General features: G+C 51.6%; 1 protein-coding gene across 1 annotated transcript; it reads left to right on the top strand.

Annotated features, from left to right (window-relative positions):
- Positions 1-1,303: 1,303 nt before the first annotated feature.
- On the top strand, positions 1,304-2,170 carry IUM83_02136 (glycosyl hydrolase family 17-like protein; the record flags this gene model as incomplete). Its single annotated transcript, XM_067926035.1, has 1 exon — positions 1,304-2,170. The coding sequence occupies one exon, from the start codon at positions 1,304-1,306 to the stop codon at positions 2,168-2,170; it is 867 nt and encodes a 288-aa protein (XP_067800604.1).
- Between the last annotated feature and the right edge of the window lie 16,977 nt (positions 2,171-19,147).

Raw genomic sequence — 19,147 nt, 5'->3', positions numbered from 1 at the left:
TGATCGCGTTTCTGATTGAGGACTCTTAAGTTGCAATCCCTTGGAACAAGAGATGGCTTGGAATTGAAACACCTGGTTGCTCGTAGGGGTAGTCGGAGCGCGTCTAAATCCTAATTTTGATCTTCAAAATAATAGCAACGAATCACTCGCTTTAGTGCCTTTGAAGTGGAGCACACAAAGTGATCTTTGAGACCAACCGAGAATTTCTGCGCAGTAAAGCTGAAAAACTCGCTCTTCGCCTTACTAACACGGTATTAGTACTGTAAGGCGAATAGCTAATTACTAATGATGTATTAGTAATATATCATATTCGCCTAGTGGGTGTTGTGGGTGTTTGTTTGGACTTTTCTCTCACGGGGTCTTTGTTCGTAGTGGCTCCTGTGAAGTTTTTTATTCGGTGTGGGTGGTGAAATGCTGGTTGCACAGTGTAAGTTATACCGGCGGCATGGCGACGTCCACGCGATCTGCGTGCGTCAGGAGTTCAGGCCTCACGAAGTGTCGCGCTTTGCAGCAGCTTACCATCACGGTGATGAACGCCCAGGGGCGTCGTCTGCTGGGCATCGATTTGCTAACGCAAAGTGAACCCGTCCAGTAGTGTTCCAGTTTCATGAGCGCCCGCCACGCTGCGCGCGAAAATGCAGCCTCTGGCTATCCACCCACGGACTTCGTGGCACGAAAGCCTTCACAGCATCAAGCCTCCGTCCTCCCTCGGCTCTCTAGCAAAAAGCTCAGGCTATAACATTGGCGTACCCAAGATTATCGTGGGCAAATCCGGATTCGTGCGGTGGGCCATTTTCACAGAGATGCGGAGGCAGGCCTAATAGGCCGCCTATCCCGTCAAAGTGTTGTAGGATCCCTGAGAAAATCTTGGCAGGTCGGAACGCAAGAATGCCACAACAACTAAACACTGTACCACTACTGTACGTACATGTCTGTACTTGTTGATTTCGAAGTTACTGTAGCTCCTTTATATTTTACTTTAGCCACTGTCTTACAGCAAAGTGAAGATGACGACTAAGACCAAATACCAGCTCGATCTTGGAACGCTATGTGGTTCAACCAGCGTTCCAAGACCGGGCTTGCGAGCAGCCCATACAAAATCCCTGTTGTTGTAGCGACGACATCTTACAATCCACGTCTGGTGGCAAGCACATCTTCAGGATCGGTCTTTCGCTTGATCGCTGACAGCTATTCGCTGTCCACAGAATTCAAAGACATGAAGCATTCCCCCACTCCAATCGCAGGTCATTTCTAAACCTCCGAAGCCCAGCAAGCATCGCTAATTAATTCGGTGCTCGACACGATGGTCTCTTTACTGAACATGGCCGTCGTCGCGGCTGCCTCCAGCATCGCCACCGGGTTTGTGGACGCAAGTAAGCTCTCCAGCGGTGTGTGCTACGCCCCGTGGCACCACCCGACCGTCAACTGGGATGTTCTCGCTGGGGACATGAAGCAGGTCTCCGAGCATTTCTCCAGCATCCGCACATACCAAGCTCAATTCAACGGAGTAAACGCCATTAGCATGGCGGCAGCGGCCGGCCTTCACATTGCAGTGGGCGTGCAGCTGACGGACCCTCGTTGGATCGACTCCGAGATCCAAGCAGTTTGCGATGGCTATGCCAAGAACGCATGGGCAGTTGAGGCCGTGTACGTCGGCAACGAGGACCTCAAGAACGGCAACTTCGGCGTTTACTCGGCCGATCAGATCGCTGGCTACATTCGTCGGGTGAAGAGCTGCGTTGGTAACACGCCGGTCGGCTCGGCCCAGCGCATTAACGAGTGGCTTGGTGCTGATGGAGCTTGGACGTTGGCGAACGCTTGCGACGTTATTGGTGTCAACATCCACCCATTCTTCACACCAGGTTCGCAGCCAGCCGTGAAGAAGCTGGAGGCTCAGTGGGGACAGATGACGTCCAAGTTCGGCTCTGGCAAGGTTCGCCTCACCGAGACTGGCTGGCCTTACGCTGGTTCGAGCTACGCTGGCAATGTTCCGTCCAAGGGCGCCATGACGCAGTACCTGTACGACTACGTTTACGGATGGTGCCCTGGCAAGAGCCAGTCGTACTGGTTCATGATGTACGACACGACGGTGAGCTACTCTGGTGCGGACTACGAGAAGCACTTTGGCCTTTTCGGCACGGACAAGTCGCAGCACATTAGCATGCCATGATTTCCCAGATAAAAAGTTTCCTCCTGAAATTCATGAAAAATACAATCGTTTTGCAACACAGTTCAAAATGTTGTTTTGCGCTGCCGTAATAGATGGGTTCTTGAGTTGTGTTACCTAACATTTGTCGCTTAGATTCTTGACATCCGGGTCTGTAAACGAGTCACGCTACTGGATGTCTGTAAGCTTCCGAACAGATGGCGTAAAGCTGTCTGCGGACAGCACAGCACGCCATGCGATCTAGGCCAACCATGGCGCTCGAGTCCCTCCTGGTCTGAGCTCGAACACCAGCCAGAGTCTCATTCCGAAAACATCCTTGTACCACGCAAGACAGCAGTAAATACTCAATCAAGCAGCAATGGTATCAACACTGACCGCGACCGTTTTCACCGTCGCCGCATTCGCTGCCACTACCGCTGACGCTAGACAGCTATCCTCGGGAGTGTGCTACGCCCCGTGGCACCACCCGTACGTCAACTGGGACGTACTCGCCAAAGACATGGCTCAAGTCTCCCAGCACTTCTCCAGCATCCGCACGTATGAAGCCCGATTCAGTGGAATCAATGTCGTGGATATGGCCGCGGCCGCGAACCTCCACGTCGCCGTTGGTGTGCAACTTGGAAACCCGCAGGGTATCGACGCGGAGATTCAGGCGGTTTGTGATGGCTACGCGCGCAACCCCTGGGCGGTCGAGGCCGTCTACGTCGGCAACGAGAATCTTCAGAACCGCGGTTTCGGAACGTACTCGGCTGAACAACTGGCAGGCTACATTCGCCGAGTGAAGAACTGCGTGGGCAACACGCCGGTGGGCTCCGCTCAGCGTATCAACGAGTGGCTTGATGCTCCTGGAGCGTGGACGCTCGCGAATGCCTGCGACATCATTGGTGTGAACATCTACCCGTTCTTCACGCCGGGCTCACAGCCATCACTCAAGAAGCTGGAGGCGCAGTGGGGCCAAATGGTGTCCAAGTTCGGTCCCAGCAAACTGCACCTGACCGAGACGGGCTATCCGTACGCCGGTGAGACGTATGCTGGCAACGTACCTTCGATCGGTGCGATGACGCAGTACTTCTGGGACTACGTGTACGGGTTCGCTGGCGGCAAGGGCCAGTCGTACTGGTTCATGATGTACGACCAGACGGTGAGCTACTCTGGCGCGGAATACGACAAGCACTTCGGGCTCTTCGGCACGGATATGTCGCAGCACATTAGCCTGCCCTAATATGAACGAGGATAATTGATCGATTAATATTCTTGCTCATGCTCGATCAACTTATATTTGAGATATTCAACTTATATTTGAGGTATGCGAGATGCATTCGTGTTCATCGTGCACTTTGTAGTATTCTCTTTCTTGGTATCCTACGAAGTTATCTGTACAATTATCTGAGGTTGATGCCAAAGGCTCCCCTGTCGCAGGCGGCTTGAAAGCTGGTGCTGTTGTTTGAATTCGATCCAAGTAAGATAAGTAACACAATATACCTCACCTTATTGAAAGCTCGTGTTGAAGTGGTGAGTACTTATACATGAATTGCACTTTGTCATCCTAAACGAGGCAGTGAGAAGAAGTATCCAATCTTCGTGTTTAGTGGACATTGCTCAAAGAATTGTTTATCGTTTGCGGGTTGTATCGCCGGTTAGAGTTTTCTTTCCATTCCACCTTAACTAATCAGACCACAGAATTCGTGATGTTTATTGGACAAAGGTGCAGATTCTGTTTGGGGGCGGGTCAACATGTTTTTGGTGGGCTAACTTGGCCATCTACAACTTTACACTACGACAAAAAACTCAAGCCCCACCACACACATTGCCAAAAATGGCTGAGTGATCACGTAACCAGCGGTAAAATGTTTATGGCTCGAGGGCCGCTGTAGCTCCACGAGCACATGCCCTCCCGTGTGGAAGGAGCGCTGGTTGGACCCCTCCCGCAAATGGAGATGCACTTCAAGAACGTGTCCGTGTCGACCGAAATCGCAGTCAAGAGCAAGAGTAGCAACGAGTCGGAGCTCCGAACGAGATGATGAAGAACATGCGCGGCTTGATTTCCAAGAAGCGCACGGCGACGAAGCACGTTCTGAAGGGGTAAGCGGTGTATTCAACATGGGGGGCAATCACCCTGATCCTCGGCTAGCCTGGTCGGACAAATCGGCGTTCATGAAGCTGCTGATTGATCACTTCCGATGACGAAGAATGACTTGCCGGAGCGCAACGCGCAGCACTTGGCGCATGGCCCTCCGAAAGAAAACGCGGAGGCGCTGGACGCCGCTCGAATGATGTCGAAGCACTCACTACCCAGACGTCGTGCTGTAGCAGCTGGGCCTTGAAAACTGCCAGAACACCACTGTGGGCGATACGACACCATGCTGCGTGGCGTTTTCGGTTGTGAGCGCGAACGCGTGACGACCGTGGTGCCGGGATCGCCAAAAAATGAAGAAGTTCCAGAACGCATTCACGAACCCGCACATCCAGTGCACGATGAACCCAAACACTACTGTCTCCAGAACTGTCGGGGCCACCTGATTCGCAGAACTCGACAAGACGTAGGACGCCGTCCGACAAAAGGTGGCGCCGCGCTGCTCGTAGAACATCTCCCGCGCAGCCATGATGGTCCAGGGTCACGATTCACCTGACGAGAGCCGCCATCTCTCGCCTCGTGTAAATGACGCTTCATGAGTAGCGCGGTGCTGGCCCTGATGACGATGGAGCTTGAGCAAATGCAGAAAATCAAGGAGCTTCAATGTGCAGTATCCGTCATGGCTTGGAGAATGATGGCGTTGCAGCAGCTATAAGCAAAGAACAGATCGGGGCTGCAACAACGCTGTCTACAGGCGGCCATTGAGTCTTAATCACGTTTGATCCAAGAATGCAGTGATTTTGCTCAACAGAGTATGGAAAGACCGGCCTTTGGCTTCAGTGGAAAGGACAACGCCCCGCAACAGAAGTAAATCCTTCCGCTATTGACGTTTACGGACAATATATTAAAGAGCTCAAAGTGGTGTACAGGAAGACTGGTGCGATCTTTAAGACCAATGGCCTCAACGAGGTAGCGGAGGCCTCAGTCAAATCCAAGTTTGTCTGGAAGGTAAACGACAAAACGGGACACTTTGAGTTAGTGGCAAGGCAACGGATACCTTACAACTTTCAAACACTCTGGCAGCTTGGTCTTTTGATCCAGAAATAAGAAAACAGCGAACACTGTGACTGTCAAAGATCCAGAAAATACGGTCGCCCTGAAGTTTCGCGTTACAAAACGGTTAGAATCTGGTAGGACCGTGTCAGGTTTTCAACGCATTGCTGGTCGACGGTACAGCAAGATCGAGTGGTGATAGTTTGGCGAGTGTTTGCAGAAGGTGAAGGAATTTTCGCGGCATGCATTCCGACGAGACAGGGTGGTATTAATCCAGCGATTTTCCGAAACAAGTGCGATGCTGGATATATGTGTGCGGAATGTCCCCATGCATTTTATCCCAGCTGAAAAGGACGGAGCGGTCGTAAATCAGTTCGCAGGGTTAGTGTGCAACTCTAGTTCGCTAGACGTTCTCGAAATTTCCAACTCTTTAAATAGAATGTATTCCGAGGATAATTATATTTGTTTTGTCTTTGATAATATGCATGCTGTGAACCTTTAATTAACGGTTGCTATTGTCGTTTCAGTTTTTCACTTCCAGAGTAGCTGGCTACCGTTTGCCATAACATATTAAATCGATCAATAATGTATATCCGCACAAGAACGTTTCGGTTCGTTTATATTTGTGGTAGTCGAACTGTTAAAAAAAATCTGCATGAGCTTGTATATTGCGCGTATACAACAGTGCAATCACTGCTTACGGAGTTATTTTGACGGTTCTCCGCTTCCACTGGAAGTTGAGAGATCAAAGCCTTATCAAACGCTAGGGACACATATGCCAGATTCCCCAGCAAGCGTAGCATAGGAGTAAGCATGTCACTCTGGGCAATAATGCTCGTCACGTGGCCGCTGTGTTCACCAAATTCGAAGTAGACCGAACCTTTCGTAGAGATCCGTTGACCGACCAGTTTACGCGCTATCTTGTGAGCCCAATCGCCTTCAGCCTCGCTGCTCAGGTGGGGGGAAACAACGTCTGTAGTGTTTGCTCGGTGATCGTCACGACAGTTTGTGTCACCGTACTCAGCGAATTGTTCGTGATCTTCTCCAGACCTTTGAGCTCAACCTCCACGTCGCCAAACCACTGCAAGAACCACCAGCTCCTAATTGTAGCCGTTTGACCGAATCCACCATTGCACGCAACATCAGCAGCGATGGCTTTGTGCACGAAATCGAGCTGGGCGTCTATTGTATCCTGCGACAGCTGTCGTTGCAATTGGAGGCCATGGCGAAAAAGCCACAAGTATTCTACCACCACATTCCACATGTTGGCCTTCCTCTGAATTGCAGCGAAGAGGTCGGCGCGCTTCTTTTCGAGTCTGGCAACCTCGACACGAAGCTGCACGGTAGCCGTCTCTAGATCAAGAAGCTTGTCATTCTGCTTCTTTCTATATCGTCTTTGACTCTCGCGGCAGCGCCTGCGATGGATATCTTGGCCTAGGCGAATCAGCTCCGCAAGGTGTTCTTGGTTGACGCCGACTTTCACAACTGCGAGGTTCGATGGAGCGATGATATCAATGGTCTGTCGGCGCTTGGGGTTGCCATCTGGTGTGGTTTCCTTCCCTTTTATCTTGTCCGCTGGCGCCGATGCATCGCAAATTGCAGATACCGTCTCAATTCCGTGCGTATTGTAGTACAGCACAGCAGTGTCGTACTGTTTTCCTCCCCAGGGATTGGCTTGGGTCGCGTTCATGTCCCCGTAGTGTGTCGATGGGGTCGAGTAGCCCCCAGTTTGAGCTTGGGTGGTGTCACGGTTGGTCTCGTCTTGGTTGGTGACGGCGTGGCCCTGGTTGGGGTGTTTCGTAGTGACAGAATTGACGTTGTCACTCAGAAGATGGTGATTCGGTGGGCAGAGAACGCTGGAGTTCATGGCAGCACGGGTGTTGGCTGTTGGTTGTGGTTTGCATGCTGCCTAGGTAGTCGATTGAGATATGAATCTTGAACTCGAGCCAACTCGAGCTCGTCCGTATGACTGAATGTCGAGTCCAGGATGTGATTACAGCTAGGAGTCCTGTAATTGACAGTAGTGGCGCTTGGGTATCACTCTGATTGGGCGGCATTCATCAAAATATTTCACGTTGCCGCTATCGAAACAATAGTGTATGGATCTCTGTGGTCACCACACCACACCACACTGTGGTGTGGTTGAAGAAAAAATAAAACGAAACAAGAATAATACTAGTAGGTAGCTGGCCACTTGATATCAATTGACAGGATCATTCGACTTTTCAAACACGTATTCGCTGTACTAGATAATGTGTTGGGAGACTGGGTAGTCGGGAACACATTGGACGTATGTACTGCGTCGCCCCATATATACCAGGGCCTGTTTAGTCCCTCTGAGATGCTGACGGTTCTGCAAGCAGTGATCACGTGAAGCACCGACACCAACCATGCAGCAGCACCCGTTGACGCTGACACACGGTTTTGTTGGGGTGGACACCAGGAAGAAACAGGAGCAAACAAACCCGTCCCTCCCATCTCCTTGATTCAGACTTGAGTCAGATCGTCTGACACTGGTTTGTGGTGAACAACTTCCACCTTCAAGAGGGACCTACGTGGCCGTGCGTTACATGTAGTACCACCAGAGTATGTAGAAGCAAACGATGTAGCAGCAATCTCAAACGAAAACAAAAAAACTGGTCAGGTGGAATGGAGCACCGTGTTAATGTGGGGAACTGTCAATTCAGTTCGCACCTTGAACACCACAAGGCCATAAAACCGATGTTTGCAACAACAACACGTACGTTTGTGTACCCGTTGGGGATGTGAAAGGAGATTCATGGAATGTACCAGTAATTCTCCGTCAAACTCGCCTCTTTTGCAATAAACTTGAAAAATGGATAACGGTGCTGTTGAAGCTAATGACTGTAAACTAGCCAAGCGCTACCGCTTCGCGGAGGTAAGTTTAGTTTGGTTGGGGCGCTCCGCTCAATATACTCCCTCCATACTGGAGCTGGCCTGCCTACGCCTCGCTGCGGCAGTTGCGCTCCCGTCCGCTCGCCTTGCGGGCTCGCTGCACTACTTGCAGTGTTTGGTTAGTAAGTAATACAGTGATAAGGCCTTCGGCGGGGCGGCCTTCGCTGTCCTCGGCAGCAATTATCTGGGTTTATCCAGAGTCCAAAGTTCATGGGCGGATACCTGAGGTGTCATTATTCTTCTTTGCAATGCAAAGCGATATTTTGATATACCTACCATGTTGAGTACCCTGCACGCTTTTCAATTTATGCTGTTATGGTGACCCATCCAGTTGAGATTTTAAAAGACGAAAATACTATTATGTTTATTAACTTCCAAATTGATTTCGTACGAGGATGCAAATTATTACCCGAGCTTGATGGGTACTGCGGTGAATCGGATAGTGGTTCCCCGTATTCGCTGTAGACTGCATCTTAGTGATATGCAATCTTGTGTTTGCACACCACTGTCCTGCGTAATCTGGTCTTGTAACAACGCTTGCGCTTGTATATCTTGCATCTGATGAAGTTTTCTGCATGAAATTATTGATCGGAGCTCACTCTAGGTCACTGGCAGAGATCACGAGGGCATTGCCGGCTGATTGCATGCTGCTTGCGCGAGGAACACTCCGACGGATGCCGGTCGGGGGAACAGATAAACTATTTATCACATGTATTATACTCGATTGCCACGTGGTATCACCGTACTTCACTAAAATAATGTTTAACAAAGTATGTGCAGTTTGGCGTTACTTTTTCGTTGTTAATAACGGAATTTTCTCGACAAAAGAATACTGCCAATAAAACTCCATAACAACATTATTTTAGAACGACGCGCTCCTTTTAATTTGAAAACAGACTAACTATTGATGACAAAAAGAGGTTTATACTACAGCAAGTCCAACCAAAAAGGGTGAAAGTGCAATGAAGCCCGACCGGAGAGATAACTGAGGGCCTAGTTTACGGATAAGAATTTTACTGACAACTTAGATATTTAATAATATGTAGTCATCGTCGCTCACTTAAAATAGTGCTGCGCTGTCATGAGTCGTACACGATACTTCTGCTCGTAGAGTAGCAAGATGAAATGCGTAAAAATGTCAAGCGAATTGTTGGTGGACGTGCCGTCCGTACTGAAACCGACTTTAGCGCCGCGCTATATTCGTGCCTGAATCGCTGTACGAAACTAGATTTTTTAATTGGGCGTGGGCGACGTGTGCGGGATCATGGAGGCCTTGGCCTGTTGAAGTTGAATTTTGTTTTCCTTCGCCAAATCTTAACAAAAAGATTGCGGTACAGTAGAAAAAGAGTGCGCTTATACGTTAAAATGAGCAGTCTCAAAATTTCCAAAAACATTATTTTGTTCGAATCGGTTCCAGTATTCAGTAGCGAGATGGCCGACTGCTGGCAAGAGCTATGCCGGTAACGTTCCTTCGATCGTGCGATGACGCAGTACTTGTCTACGGTTTTGCTGGTGGCAAGGGCCAGACGTACTGGTTGCACGACACAACGGTGAGCTACTCGGGTGCGGAGTACGAGAAGCGCTTCGGCCTCCTCGCACGGACAATGCACAGCAAATCAGTATGCAGTAGCGTGAAGGAAAGCAGTGAGTAGGAAGTATCGCTATCTAGATCAAGTCTGTAATCTGAACACGATAGACTCGCTTAAACGATTCAACTTCCCTACCTAAGTTATGACCACAAATTCAGAACAGCCTCGAAGGAAAAACCTTACGTACGTCACTCCCGGTTCACTGTCGTGACCACAGCCATGCATTGATGCAAGATCCGCTACTGGGAGCGACAACCAACATAAGAGGTATGACCAGGCAGTATGCTGCGTGGGAAACACCCCCGTCGGTTCGGTGCTGCGCATCAACGAGTGGTTGTGGGGGGCGACTGCTGTGGACAACATCGGGGTCAACATTTACCCGTTCTTCACGCCAGCCTGCCTGGCGGCCAGGCACGCAACCCTCGGTGCAGAAGTTGAAGGTGCAGTGGGGTCAGATGACATCCAAGATCGACCCAATCAAGCTCTACCTGATCGAGACGGGCTCGTCGTATGCAGGCGAAAACTACGGAGATAACCGGCCGTCCGACGAGGGCATGCAGCAGTATCTGAACGACTACGACTACGTGACGTGGTCTGCCGACAAGGGCCAGTCATACTGGTTCATGATTTACGACACGATCGTGAGCTATTCGGTTGCGGGGTACGAAAAGCACTTCGGCCTCTTCGGCTCGGACAAGTCGCCGCACGTGAGCATTCCCGACAGTAGTCGAAGGCTTTTACGCTTGGACCGATCCGGTTCACACCGCGTAAAGCGAGTTCTTGTGGGCAAATTCGACCATATATAAGCCGCATTTTGGCGCTAGAATTTCCATTTGCGATGTAGACGAGTCCTTCGAGGCTTTGGCCCTCGACGTTGGAGATCGCCACCTCAGCAATGCGAGCGGACCACCGAAGGTTCTTCTGGTGCTTTGCCATGTTTACCAGGACGATTGGTGAGTCCCGTACAGCATCGTGTAATCAAATCTGATTACCAGGCAAGTAATCGCCGTATCATCATCATCACCCTCTCGTTCGTTTCGAGAGTTCACTTTCCAATCTGCCACTTCATGGGAACTACGGACACGCCAGGCAACAGACAACCAACTCGCTTGATGGATAGAGACGGCAACGGTGGCCCACCGGGCTCCTTGATTGGGTACGACGACGGCAAAGCATTGATGGCTCGAGGTCCATTGGCTCTGCACGATCATGTGGCCTCGCGCCTGGAGCGGTCGCTGGGCAAAGCGCTACCCCAAATGGAGGTGCGCTTCAGGGATGTATCCATCTCGGCGGACGTCGTCGTCAAGGACAAGAGCAACCTCGAGGCTCAGCTGCCGACGCTGCCGACCGAGATGATGAAGACGCTGCAAAGTCTGACGGCCAAGCAGCACACGGTGACCAAACGGATCCTGAGGGACGTGAGCGGCGTGCTCAAACCGGGGACGATCACGCTGGTGCTCGGACAGCCGGGATCGGGCAAGTCGTCGCTCATGAAGCTGCTCAGCGGGCGCTTCCCGAAGGACAAGAGCGTCGCGATCGAGGGTGAGGTGTCGTACAACGGCACGTCGGCTGCGGAGCTGCACAAGCGACTGCCCCAGCTCGTGTCGTACGTGCCGCAGCGAGACAAGCACTACCCCGAGCTGACGGTGAAGGAGACGCTGGAGTTCGCGCATGCTGCGTGTGGCGGGGAACTGTCCGAGCGAGATGCGAGTCATTTGGTGAACGGCTCTCCGGAGGAGAACGCGGAGGCTCTGAAGGCCGCGCAAGCGATGGCCAAGCACTCCCCTGACGTCGTGATCCAGCAGCTCGGCCTCGAGAACTGCCAGAACACTGTCGTGGGCGACGCCATGCTGCGAGGCGTGTCCGGTGGAGAGCGCAAGCGCGTTACGACCGGCGAGATGGCCTTCGGCAACAAGTACGTGATGATGATGGACGAGATCAGCACGGGACTCGACAGCGCCGCGACCTTCGACATCATCACGACGCAGCGGAGTATCGCCAAGAAGTTCCGCAAGACGGTGGTGATTTCACTCCTGCAGCCGTCTCCAGAGGTGTTCGCGCTGTTCGACGACGTCATGATTCTGAACGCGGGCTATCTCATGTATCATGGTCCGTGCGAGAAAGCGCTCGCGTACTTCGAGGATCTCGGTTTCAAGTGTCCTCCGTCGCGTGATGTGGCCGACTTCTTGCTGGATCTCGGCACTGACAAGCAATTCCAGTACGAAGAAAAAACTGCGCGTGGAGGTGTCGTTCCTCACACTCCTAGTGAGTTTGCTGAATCGTTCAAGCGATCGACCATGTACAGTGAAACACTGAAAGAGCTGGAGGAGCCTGTGAATCCTGGTCTCGTGCAGGACATGAAGACTCACATGAGCGTGCAGCCGGTGTTTCCTCAGAATTTTTGGACCAGCACGTCGTTGCTGATGAAGCGACAGTTGACTATCACTAAGCGGGAAATGTCCGCCCTGGTGGGTCGAATGACGATGAGCACCATCATCGCGTTGCTGTGCTCAAGCGTGTACTACCAGTTCGACACATCAGATGCACAGTTGGCTATGGGGATCATCTTCGAGTCGATCCTAAACTTGTCGGTGGCGCAGTCGGCTCAGATCCCGACAGTAATGGCTGCGCGCGAGGTATTTTACAAGCAACGCGGCGCCAATTTCTTCCGCACTGCCTCTTACGTGGTTTCCAGCTCAGTCGTTCAGTTGCCGGCGATTATCTTCGAGACGGTGGTATTCAGCGCGATTGTGTACTGGATGTGCGGTTTTTTGAGCACGTTCTGGAACTTTTTCGTTTTCGTGGTGGTGCTGTGCTTGATCAACATCGCGCTCGCGGCTTTCTTCTTCTTCCTGGCATCAGTATCACCGAATCTGAACGTGGCCAACCCGCTTTCCAGTGTTTCCATTATTTTTTTCGTCATGTTCGCCGGCTACACCATCACGAGAGACCAAATTCCAGACTATTTGATTTGGCTGTACTGGATCAATCCGACGTCGTGGGGTGTTCGCGCGCTTGGAGTGAACCAGTACATCAACTCGCATTTCGATGAATGCGTGCTTAATGGAATCGACTACTGCAAGAAGTACGGGACGACGATGGGCAAGTATTCGCTAACCACTTACGGGGTTCAGTCGGAGAAATACTGGCTGTGGTATGGAATGGTGCTCATGGCTGCCATGTATGTATTTTTCCTGTGGCTGTCCTGCATCGCGCTTGAGTACTATCGGTTCGAGAGCCCGGAAAATATCACACTAGACTCGGAGGTCATCTCCAAAACCACGGACAGCTATGTTGCTACTGAAACGCCACGAAGCTCGCCCCAAGAAGGAAGTACTGCTCTACCAGTTCACCCAGCAAACGAAAGAGCATTCACGCCAGTCAATGTAGCGTTCAAGGACTTGTGGTACACCGTTCCGGACCCGACCAACCCGAAGAGCACCATTGACCTGCTCAAGGGCATCTCTGGCTATGCGCTCCCCGGCACCATCACGGCGCTCATGGGCTCTTCTGGAGCTGGTAAAACCACGCTGATGGACGTGATCGCTGGACGAAAGACCGGCGGCAAAATTCGCGGACAGATCCTGCTGAACGGCCATCCCGCCACGGACTTGGCCATTCGCCGCTCCACGGGGTACTGCGAGCAGATGGACATCCACTCGGAGTCGTCGACGATCCGCGAGGCGCTGACCTTCAGCGCGTTCTTGCGCCAGGGCGCCGACATCCCGGACAGCTTCAAGTACGACTCGGTGAACGAGTGCCTCGATCTGCTCGACCTGAACCCGATCGCCGACCAGATCATCCGCGGCAGCTCAGTGGAGCAGATGAAGCGACTGACAATTGGCGTGGAGCTGGCGGCACAGCCTAGCGTGCTGTTCTTGGATGAACCTACGAGTGGTCTTGATGCTCGGTCGGCGAAGCTGATCATGGACGGCGTGCGCAAGGTGGCGGACACGGGTCGCACCATCCTGTGCACGATTCACCAGCCGTCGGCGGAGGTGTTTGGCGTGTTCGACAGTTTGTTGCTGCTGAAGCGCGGTGGCGAGACGGTATTTGCCGGCGAGCTGGGCGAGAATGCGTGTGGGATGATCAATTACTTTGAGTCGATCAGCGGTGTGGCGAAGCTGAAGGATGGTTACAACCCTGCGACTTGGATGCTGGAGGTGATCGGTGCCGGCGTGGGCAACAGCAACGGAGAGAATACCGACTTTGTGGAAATCTTCAAAGCCAGTCAGCATTTCGATCGTTTGCAGTCGGACTTGGATCAAGAAGGTATTACTCGACCATCGCCCTCGTTGCCGGCTCTAGAATTTGGAGACAAGCGTGCAGCATCGGAGCTGACTCAAGCGAAGTTCCTATTGAAGCGCTTCTGCGACCTGTACTGGCGCACAGCTTCGTTCAACTTGACTCGGTTTGCTATTTCGCTTGGCTTGGGGTTGCTGTTCGGCATCTCGTACGCTGGGGCGGAGTACAAGTCATACTCAGGCATCAACTCTGGCATGGGAATGGTGTACTTGACCGTGGGGTTTATTGGCCTCGTGTCGTTCAACGGATTGATTCCTGTTGTTGCTGAGGAACGTGCCGTCTTCTACCGTGAACGTGCGAGTCAGACTTACAACGCCTTCTGGTACTTCGTTGGGCTGAGCGTTGTGGAGATCCCGTACGTCTTAGCGGCAGTGCTGCTGTTCCTGATCCCATTCTTCCCTCTCGTGGGATTCACCGGAGTGGGCGCTTTCTTCGCGTGCTGGCTCATCCTGTCACTGCATGTGCTCCACCAGGCGTACATGGCGGAGCTACTGGTGTTTCTGCTACCAAACCTGGAAGTCGCAGAGATCGTGGGGGTGCTGGTTACTCTGATCAGCTACTTGTTTTCGGGTTTCAGTCCACCTGGATCCACCCTCCCACCAGCCACCGTGTGGCTCTACAACATCACTCCGATGACGTACAGCCTCGCCGCATTTTCGACTGTGGTGTTTGGCGCTTGTTCGAACGACGGTGACCTCGGATGCACTGAAATGACGAATGTTCCTCCGTCGCTGCGGGACAACATCACCGTGAAGGAATATTTGGAGACAAATTTCTTGATGAAGCACAGCGAGATCTGGAGGAATTGTGGGATTTTGGTTGGCTTCGTTCTCCTCTTTTGTGTGTTTACATTGCTGTCGATGCGCTTCATTAACTACCAGAAAAGGTAGACAAAGTACCATTCTACAAGATTAACAAAAGAAATAAAATCATCTTCCAGTGCTTTTAACGGTTAATGCGGTGTGGCAATCCGCACACTTTGGTTTTTGTTTGGGAACAGACTCGAGAAAACTCAAGTATTGTCACCTAATTTTTCACGGTAACTCGTGTTAGATCAAATCCACCATGACTGCGAAGGATGTCAGCTGCTATACGGAAAAGTGCTTCTTATCCTTTATGGAGGAGGCTTCCATCCTCTCGTTGGAAAATGATCCTCGATTGCGAGTGGCCATACCACGACATGGGACTGGATAAGTACACGTGCAGTTCACTGGGTTACAACACGCAAGTAAGTACATCACAACTTGGTTAAGAAATGCTGCACGACAGACGTGCAGTCTGAAATTCAAGCGCATAAGTACAGTTGCTAAACAAAAGCTGTGAATGCAACAGCAAGTACTTCGAAGTATTTGACAAAAACAGAATGTCAAAAAGTGTTGGTGGAGTTTGCACGTACGAACCGTAGATGACATGAATTTAATTTCGCTTGTGAGTACATATGCTTAAGTAGGTATACTGATCCACACAGCAGTTTTGCAAATTATTCAAACAAATTCTTCTGACAGCCCCAAGCTGGAATCTTGCCACAGACAAGCTCTCCGTAGGCCACTTTCCAAGCACCATTCCAGCACTCGGTGATCGATCCTAGACATTTCTCCTAAGTCTCCTCATAGGGTTCTTCTACACATGTGTCCTGCTAGTGTACGCAATGTTCCTGGCAAATGCTGATTGCAGCGCAGCGTTCAGAATAACACCTGAAGTTTTGACTTCAAACAATACCCAACCAAGAAACTTCTAAGAACCTATCCTGATAAGCGCGTATAAGTCGACCAAGACCAAGACGCTCGAGGGCCTACATGTACTCAAGACTGACGAATCTATCGACAGTGCCTTCAAAGACGTTGAAACTCACCACTATGTCGATTGGCAAGAATATGGTGTTTTCATCGAGCCCAAAACGATGTTTTCGAGAACCAACTTTAAAGTTTGGACCAAATATGCCACCTAAATGAACAAACAGGATCCAAACGGCGCGATGGTCACAGCACTCACGAACGTTTTCGGGGAGAAAAAATCTAGCGATAATGATCGATATTGCACCGAAAACTCTCCACCGAGAGAGCCGACTGTAAGTTGCGCCAAAAATTATTCTAGGCTTTACACGATGAGAGTCCGGTCAATGGTGCTAAACATGTTGTCTGTCACTACATAGAATAGATATGGTGGTGTTTCGCGGATGCCTATACTGCAATCACGACCAGCGCCAATGCTGTGCAATAAGTAGAAAGCAGCGTTAGTAGTGTAAAAGTAAAATAATATATTTAACCAACTTTTTAATCGGAGGACACTTAAGGCCTCCACACGTGAAGCAACGGCAGCCAGAGCAGTGCGTCGCTATGTCTACCTCTTCTGGAAGTTGAGGAAGCGCATGGCCAGCAGCGTGAAGACACTGAAGAGGAGCACGAAAACGACCAGAACCCCGCAGTTCTGCAAGATTTCGCTGTGCTTCATCAAGAAGTTGGTTTCCAGGTATTCCTTGACCGTGATATTGTTCCGCAGCGACGGAGGTACGTTCATCATCTCCCTGCACCCGAAGTCGCCCTCATTTGAACAGCTACCGAACACAACGGTCGCGAATGCAGCCACGCTGTACTTCATCGGGGTTATATCGTAGAGCCACACAGTAGCCGACGGTAACGCCGATGCTGGCGGACTGAAGCCGGAAAACAAGTATCCGATCAGGTTCAGCAGCACCCCCACGATCTCGGCAACCTCTAGGTTCGGCAGCAGAAACACGAGGAGCTCTGCCATGTATGCTTGATGCAGTACTTGCAGGACAAGGACCACCCAGGCTGTCATGAACGCACCCACGCCAGAAAACCCCACGAGCGGGAAGAACGGGGCCAAGAACAGCAGAACTGCTACCACTGCGTACGGAATCTCCATGACACTCAACCCGACAAAGTACCAGAAGGCATTGTAGGTCTGACTCGCACGTTCACGATAAAACACGGTGCGTTGTTCAGCTGCAATGGGAATTAGCCCATTGAATGAGATAAGCCCAATAAAGGACACAACCATATACACCATGCCCATGCCCGAGTTCACGCCGGAGTATGACTTGTACTCCGAGTCGACATACGTAACCCCGTAGGCAACCCCCAAACCGAGGGAAATTGCAAACCGAGTCAAGTTGAACGAAGCTGTGCGCCAGTACAGGTCGCAGAAGCGCTTCAATAGAAACTTCGCTTGAGTCAGCTCCGATGCTGCACGCTTGTCTCCAAATTCTAGAGCCGGCAACGAGGGCGATGGTCGAGTAGCACCTTCTTGATCCAAGTCCGACTGCAAACGATCGAAATGCTGACTGGCTTTGAAGATTTCCACAAAGTCGGTATTCTCTCCGTTGCTGTTGCCCACGCCGGCACCGATCACCTCCAGCATCCAAGTCGCAGGGTTGTAACCATCCTTCAGCTTCGCCACACCGCTGATCGACTCAAAGTAATTGATCATCCCACACGCATTCTCGCCCAGCTCGCCGGCAAATACCGTCTCGCCACCGCGCTTCAGCAGCAACAAACTGTCGAACACGCCAAACACCTCCGCCGACGGCTGGTGAATCGTGCACAGGATGGTGCGACCCGTGTCCGCCACCTTGCGCACGCCGTCCATGATCAGCTTCGCCGACCGAGCATCAAGACCACTCGTAGGTTCATCCAAGAACAGCACGCTAGGCTGTGCCGCCAGCTCCACGCCAATTGTCAGTCGCTTCATCTGCTCCACTGAGCTGCCGCGGATGATCTGGTCGGCGATCGGGTTCAGGTCGAGCAGATCGAGGCACTCGTTCACCGAGTCGTACTTGAAGCTGTCCGGGATGTCGGCGCCCTGGCGCAAGAACGCGCTGAAGGTCAGCGCCTCGCGGATCGTCGACGACTCCGAGTGGATGTCCATCTGCTCGCAGTACCCCGTGGAGCGGCGAATGGCCAAGTCCGTGGCGGGATGGCCGTTCAGCAGGATCTGTCCGCGAATTTTGCCGCCGGTCTTTCGTCCAGCGATCACGTCCATCAGCGTGGTTTTACCAGCTCCAGAAGAGCCCATGAGCGCCGTGATGGTGCCGGGGAGCGCATAGCCAGAGATGCCCTTGAGCAGGTCAATGGTGCTCTTCGGGTTGGTCGGGTCCGGAACGGTGTACCACAAGTCCTTGAACGCCACAGTAACTGGAACAACGTATTTTTCTCTGGGGCATTCGATAGAAACCTCCACTTGGCTTTTCTTTCGTAAACCACGCGGCGTTTTAGCGAGGGTATAGCTGCCGCTTGTCTTTGCCTTGAGATCAACATCTAACACGACGTTTTCGGGTCTGTCGAAACGATGAAACTCCAGTGCAATACATGACATCGCCATGAAGAAAACATACGTGGCCACCATGAAAATAATTCCGTACCACAACCAGTATTCCGCTGAGGGAACCTCGTAGGTGCTCAGCGAATACTCCCCCATCTTCATTCCATACTTCGTGCAGTAGTCGACACCTTCGTACACACACGTATCAAAACGCGAGTCAGTATATTGGCTGACCGCTAGCGCACGGATTCCCCATGAAATAGGGTTGACCCAGTACAGCCAGATTAAAAAGCCTGGAATTTGGTCTTTCGTGATCGTATACCCCGCGAATACGCAGACATAAACGATTGCCACACTGGAAATCGGACTTACCACATTCAGATTTGGCGACGCAGATGCCAGGAAGAAGAAGAAAGCTGCGAGTGCGAGATTCGTTAGGCACAGCACCACCAAGAAAATCAGGAAGCTCCAAAAGCTGCTGACAAAGCCGCACATCCAGTAGACAATTGTCCCGAAAACCACCGATTCGAGTACGACCGGGGGCGCCTGATTCGCGAAGTTGGATAGCACGTAGGATGCAGTTCGGAAGAAATTGGCGCCACGTTGCTTGTAGAACACATCGCGCGCTGCCATGACCGTCGGAACTTGGGCGGCCTGGCCGACGGATAAGTTGAGCACCGACTCAAACATGATGCCCATTGCCACTTGAGCATCCGTCATGTCAAATTGGTAATAGACGCTCGAGCAGAGCAGAGCGATTGC

This window comes from Phytophthora cinnamomi (genome assembly GCF_018691715.1).
Source record: "Phytophthora cinnamomi strain GKB4 chromosome Unknown Contig0, whole genome shotgun sequence".
NCBI classification, from domain to species: Eukaryota; Oomycota; class Peronosporomycetes; order Peronosporales; family Peronosporaceae; genus Phytophthora; species Phytophthora cinnamomi.
Note: the sequence above shows the minus strand (reverse complement) of the source record. Positions and strands in the feature narration are given on the sequence as shown.